The sequence below is a fragment of the Colobus angolensis genome, unplaced genomic scaffold (genome assembly GCF_000951035.1).
Source record: "Colobus angolensis palliatus isolate OR3802 unplaced genomic scaffold, Cang.pa_1.0 Scaffold148, whole genome shotgun sequence".
Lineage (NCBI taxonomy): Eukaryota > Metazoa > Chordata > Mammalia > Primates > Cercopithecidae > Colobus > Colobus angolensis.
In genome coordinates, this window is record NW_012114577.1 from 1313268 (window position 1) to 1320254 (window position 6987).

The window sequence follows — 6987 nt, forward strand, 5'->3', positions numbered from 1 at the left end:
GGCTCATGCCTGTAATCCCAGCACTTTGGGAGGCCGAGACGGGCGGATCACGAGGTCAGGAGATCGAGACCATCCTGGCTAACACGGTGAAACCCCGTCTCTACTAAAAATACAAAAAATTAGCCGGGCGAGGTGGCCGGCGCCTGTGGTCCCAGCTACTCGGGAGGCTGAGACGGGAGAATGGCGTGAACCCGAGAGGCGGAGGTTGCAGTGAGCTGAGATCCGGCCACTGCACTCCAGCCTGGGCGACAGATCAAGACTCCGTCTCAAAAAAAAAAAAAAAAAAAAAAAAAGAAAATGGACTAATAAGCCCACATTGTAAAATTACCTGTTAGAAGTGATATGGCTGAGTGGGTAAGAACTCCAATGCTTGGGCTTTAATCCTAGTCAGGCCGTGACAGTCATGTATTTGTAAGCATGTTTACCTACCTCTCTTTGCTAGTTTCATTGACTGTAAAATGGGAATAATGACGGTGCCTCACTGGGACACTGGGGAAGGTGAGATGATTTCTTTCTTGCAAAGCTTACAAAAGTGTCTGCCTCATATGTGCTCAGAAGTGTTGGCTGTAATTCTTACCTATTCCAATAATAGTAACATAATACAATTATAAATGCTGAAGGAAGAAAATGCACCAGACGAAAAGTATGGAAACATCTGAATACCATTAAAAGTGAGTCCATTTTCTTCTTGCAGAGAGCATAGGAAGGAGATTTAGAGAAGATGAAATAGCAATAAGATACTTAATGTTTAAAATTTACCATTTAGGAGACCAAATGATTAAAGCCAGAAAATAACAATCACTAAGTAAGTATTCTATACAAAAGAAGTAACACCAAGTGAATTAGATTGTTCAATTAAAACAAAAATAATAGGGTATTAAGTATTAGACATTACCCTGGGGAAAAATGCCATGTATCTGAGGAGTGAACCATTCAAAATACAACCAGTCGCTAATGGGGGGAAATCTCAAGAAGCCCTAAGAAAGCTGGGAATGGGGCAGGAGACATAAGTTTAACTTCTATAAAATTTGTTATGAACTTGTAATACCAGAATGGAAAGAAAAAACAAACACAGAAACACAACCTGGGGACATAGATCCTGCCCGCAGACATGCATGTGTCTAACAGCACACGATAAGGATAAATGGGAGGAATTGTACAGAAAGAGAGCAACTGTGACTCAATAAAAGAATTGTGAATTCGAAAAGACTGGAGACAGCTGCCCCAGCAACAAATGAAGGGACTCCAGGAAAGGAGAGCCCTCCACACAGGCAAGTCCTCTGCACACACCATCCACAGAGCCACCTGGAGAAGCAAAAATTGAGAGACAACTGCATGGTTCGGCATTCAGCCCAAATCTGGAGGGACTAAGTCTGTAGTTCTTTTGGAGGCCCAGGACCCAGGAAGCGTGCCTTTTAAGCAACTCCATGCTCAGGCTCTTCACCTCAAATACAACTCTGCTTCAGGCAGGTGAGGGCAGGAGGCAGGAAGCCAGACATTCAGGTAAATTATGGAGATAGTGCAAAGGATCAGGCATCTCAATGCAAGAATAAATAAGGCCCCTAGAAGTGGAAGGACCAAATATCAAGGTTCTGGGAGTCAAAGGAAAGAAAGCACGGACTATGTGATTCATTAACAGAGAAAGCCTTTCTTTTGAGGAAATTGGATATAAATGCTAGGACTGACTAGAACAGAGGTAACCTTTTGGGAACGGCAATATGCCAAGCAGTTCAAGAGAATAACAACAACCAAGTGGAATGGGCCAAGCCTGCTATGCAAGGCTGTGCAGGTTGCATTCTGCACAAAGGTCTCCTGCTGACAGGATTAAATGGGCCAGGAAAGGCTGCCTCTTTGCAGAGGCTGCCTTTCCATAATTTACACAAAGTCATCTTATATGTTAAAAGTAGGAGAGGAAGTCTAGGTGAAGCATGGAGGGGGGTGGGGGGAAAGAAGGAAGGAAGGAAGGGTGGTCAAAGAAATGCAAAACCTTAAATTCTATTCTCAAACCTCAACATTCAATTGCGCCTTCATTTCTTAGGCCTCAGGAAGCCTTGTTATGGAGGTTAGGGGTGTGAAGGAGTAGAATAATCTAAGATGCCTAGTCCATGGGTCCCACAACCAGAGCTCCATGGTAACTTTCTTTAAAAAGTAGTATATTTAAATTTCCATCAAACTGTCATTTATTATGCAAGGTGAAGTATTTAGGAAGAAATAGACTGATGTGTGCAGTTTACTTTGAAATGCATCAAGAAAATAAAGTAGAATAAGGGATCGATAGAAGGATGGACAAATGGATAGACAGGTGATAAAGCCAGTATAGTAAAATGTTCATGGGGTAAAATCAAAGTGCTGTGTATATGGCTGCACACAGTAAAATTATTTCAGCTTTGTTGTATGTTTTAAACTTTTTATAGTAAAATCTTGGGAAAATATTGATTGAAAAAAGAGGAATGCAAGATCTAAGAAAAAATGATGACATACCAGAATGGGAAATGACTGCAGACTCTCATAGAAATGTCACCAATTAGCTGTAATAACAATTAGAATGTGTTGGGTGCTTACTATTTGCCTAGTACTATGCTAGCGCTTGACAGATAATCCTATTAATTATAATTACGGCAATTAGAAATGATGTAGGTCTTATCAAAGAAGGTCTCTGATTAAATTTTAAAAAGCAGAACTGGGAACAGGACAAGTCTGGCTAAAGTTAAAGGAAAGGAAACAGAAAGCTCCAGCCATAAAACAAAAGACAGGCTTTCTGTCCACAAGCGCGGAAAGGGCTGCCCATCCAAACACATACGTCAGGCCTGGAAAATCAAGTCTAATATTGCCGTGCATGGGGTCTGGAAGGATGTGAAAGTTCCACCTCATTCTTCCCATCACTCAACTCTTCCTCTCCAGTGGAGCTGACCACAGTGCCACTGGCACAATCATAATTCCACTGTAGGTGGCTCCACTGTTTCACAGACTTCAAAGTGTTCTTATATGTACTATGTCAGGCAGCATAATGTCCTGGAAGGGCCAAAGACTTGGATGCTACAGAACCTCAGCTAAATGCAGAATTTTACCACTGACTCTCTAGATGACTGTGGGCAAACAGCTGACTCTCCCTGGACCTCAGTTGCTAAACTTATAAAACGAAAGTGTTATCCGCATTCTACAGATGATAAAACTGAGGGCTGGAGAAGTAAGGTGACTTGCACAAGGCCACACAATTGATAAGAGGAAGAACGGGAACTGTGTCTTTTGACATGAGGCTTATGCTCTCAGAACTGACACAAGGCCAGAATCGTGCCCATATGCCCCTGCTGTAAAGAAAACTCTGCTCTGAATCTCCATTAATTATCATCTCAAAAGAATAAAGACAAAACACATGTAATAGTGACAATTTAAATATCTCTCAAATCATCTTTCAGTGAGTCCAAAAGAAAAGGAGGTTGATAACCAACCAAAGTAAAACTCTTTCCAAGTTATCCAAATTGACTTACTGTTTTCAGTTGTACATTTCCAAACATTTCTCACAAATATATACATAGTTTACAAATGCTAAAAAATCACTATTTCCACATTATCACCCAGATCTAAGTACATTCTAGGGATTAGAAATTTGCCTCAATAATTAATAATAAAAATATTTTAAATACTCGAAGTATCTGTTAAATTAAAAAGTGGATCTTTTCAACAGTGAAATTTTCTTTCTTTCTTTTCTTTTTTTTTTTTTAGACAGAGTCTTGCTCTGTTACCCAGGCTGGAGAGCAGTGGCGTGATTTTGGCTCACTGCAACCTCTGCCTCCAGGGTTCAAGCGATTCTCCTGCCTCAGCCTCCTGAGTCACTGGGATTGCAGGTATGCGCCACCACGCCCAGCTAATTTTTTGTATTTTTAGTAAAGACAGGGTTTCACTATGTTGGCCAAGCTGGTCTTGTACTCTTAATCTCAAGGGATCCACCCACTTTGGCCTCCCAAAGTGCTGGGATTACAGGCACGAGCCACTGCGCCCGACCAAAACTTTATTAAACATGTTTAAACTAAAACTGTAAAAAAAAAAAAAAAAAAGATAAGTTCACAGAACTTTGACTAAGCCCCTGTTATCAGTAAGTAGTCAAGTATCTTCTTGGAACAAATGACTGTAAATGAACAAATTGAAAAAGACATTAACAATCACAGACAACACTGAAATGCAGAGGAATATATTTAAGCACCAAGATCTGAAGTACAAAGCCTCCACTGGGGAAGAGGGCCTTTTATTTCAAGGGCACTTTCAGAAACCAGAAGACTAAAGCAAGAAAAAAATAACCTGTCGTGTTTTTAATAAGACAGGCTATATATTAAAAAGCAGCTGCACCCACATACAATTATTCTATAATGGTTAAAGGCATGCTGGCATAGAGATATAAAAATTTGGGCACATCTGTTTCATTCTTTAAAGTCTGGTATAAAAGTAAAATTATTTAAGATCTCAGATTTTACTTTCTAACATTTTGAGATTTAGCTGAAAATTACATTTAAATATCATCGAAAAGCAAGTTAACGAAGGACAATTTCCTACTCACAAACGCAAGATCTAAATCAAGCTACTCAATAAAGCATAGTTACGTAGAAATTAAGGGTTCTGACCATACGTAGACATCAAATCTTAAGTAGAGTTTTACAAAAATGAGCCCATATGCATAGAAAAAAACATCTGCAGGAACACAACATTAAATTCTAATGTGGTTGTTTCTGAGGAGTGGGATTATAAGTGGAATATATATTGCTTTCATTATCAGGAAATATTCAAAAAGCATAGTGAGGCAGACTATTTAATGCTAGTTGGAAAAGAAAGAGACACACAAGTTAATTATATAGGAGATCAGTGTTACCAAATGCAGAGCACTCTGCTATGTACAAGGAAAAACCAAGATGAATAAACAACATAAAAACCCATGCCCTCAAAAAAGCTTATGATCTAGACATAGAAGTGAAATACATGTTCCTACAACTAAGGACCAGACAGAATTCGAAAAGTACTATTAATGCTGATAGTCCAACTACAGAATGCTGTAAAACTAATAGTAAGTACAGAATGGTATAAGGGTAAGGAAGAAGAGAAATTAATTCTAGCTAAATGGAATCAGAAAACATAAGGATGGAGAGATTTTAGAAGCTGGGGAAGGAAAAAAAAGGGCATCTCTTACTAAGCACTCTGTGTGTGACAGGTACTAAGAGTACTTCCATCTATTAATTCACTCAGTTCTCATATTCACCCTATAAGGGAGGTACTATAATTATCCCTGCTTTACAAACAAGGAAGGTGAAGTTTGCTCAAGCTCATACTAGGTCTAGTAAGCAGGAGAACCAGGATTTCACCCTGGTGAGGGCTGCGTTCCTCATGACTTTGCTATGCTGTCCCTCTAGGAAAAGGGGAAACACTGGGACCCATAGGCTAAAGAAAAATGGGTTAAGAAAAATGGTGCACAAAATCAGAAAGAATAAAGAAACTTGCATTTATTGAAGGGTTTCCAAGTAGTTTCCGTATTTAATGCTTTTTATATACAATTTTGGTTAATTTTTCTGTGAAGTGGTGATTATGATGATTACATCCATTTTAATGATATGAACGCTAAGTTTTAGAAAAGTTCAGTGTCTGATCAAACAGCTAATAACTAGCAGAACAGAATTGTAAACCCAGGTCTGAGTCCAATCTCAGTTCAGGTCAGACCTGTGGCTTTATATGTACTATCTCATTTAATCCCTAAAACAATCTATAAATCTGATACTCTTACCTTTTCTCATTTTACAGATAAGAAAATGAAAAATGAGATGGTAAATAATCTCCCCAAGGTCACAGAACTGGTAACCAGTAGACCCAAAATTTAACCCCAGCATCATGGCTTCACACCCAGAGTTCTGACCCTTTGGATACACTGCCAGAAAACGAGTAAAGAGGAACCCAATCATAAACGTCAAACTCGGAATCCATCAGTCATGCAAACTCATTGACAATTTTTGCTGTAAAAAACCCATGATCAAATAACGTGTTAGGAATAAAGTCCTCCAACAGACATACCAAAATTAGATTCTTGGCACGTAAAGTTTAATAAGACATGGAACACCTTACCTGTACAGCTTTTCAAAGAAGGTAAACCATTGTTTTAATTATGTATAATCTACCTAAGAAGGTCATCTACGTAGTTTTTCAGCAAGCACTCACTTACCATAACCCCACTAAAATGTCAAGCCCCAACTAAATGTTGTAATACTTTGTCTAGCATAAAGTACATTGGATTTATCCATTATTATATCTTCCTACAGATTTCTATACACAGTGGTGTAGAAATTACAATTTGGGTAATTGATAATTGAACTTGCCTTCCCAAAGCAAAACAAGAAGGAAGATGAGAGGGGGAAAAAAGGGGCCAAAAACTGAAATGAGTTTGCTTTTCACATTTCGTTTTGCCTCTTGGCTACAATCTACAGTATTTCACACCAAACATTATCCCAAGCTACCCAGCTCTGAGGCCTAGAGTTACCCACCTACAAAACAAGCTGCACGCTCCCTGCCACAAGGAGAGTGACTCATCCTAACATCCGGCATCAATTCTTAATGAGTCTCCGAGCCCCCGCAGTCCTGTCTACTTTTTTTCTTTTCCAGTGAATCCTCACAGCCCCCTTTCCCTGCACGTTCTCTGTCCCAAATTTCTGAAGCCCTTCCCCTTCCATCTCTTAAGAATCTCTACGAACCTGAAATTCCGTGAGGCTGATGGCACGTCTGTGGTTCCTTTCTCCTCCTTCCCTCCATCCCCACAGCTCCCCGGGACCTGACCCTCCCCACTCACCAGGTGCAGGGCCAGGGGCAGCAGCAGCAGGAACAGCCACAGGTAGAGGTGGCAGCTGTTGGTGAACTTGCTCTGCTCCGGGTCGTGGTACCAGCCCCCGGTGAGCGCGGCCCACACGCCCTGCCGGAGCAGCTGCAGCACCTGGGACACCATGCCGGCTGCGTCCCGGG

The 6987-nt window shown here is 40.4% G+C and overlaps 1 protein-coding gene across 1 annotated transcript in view; it reads right to left on the reverse strand.

Moving 5' to 3' along the window:
* PCNXL2 (pecanex-like 2 (Drosophila)) overlaps positions 1–6970 on the reverse strand; it is a 320055-nt gene extending 313085 nt beyond the window's left edge. Inside the window, 1 exon segment of the mRNA XM_011935752.1 lies at positions 6818–6970. Within this exon segment, the coding sequence (XP_011791142.1) occupies positions 6818–6970 (153 nt within the window).
* Positions 6971–6987: the final 17 nt, after the last annotated feature.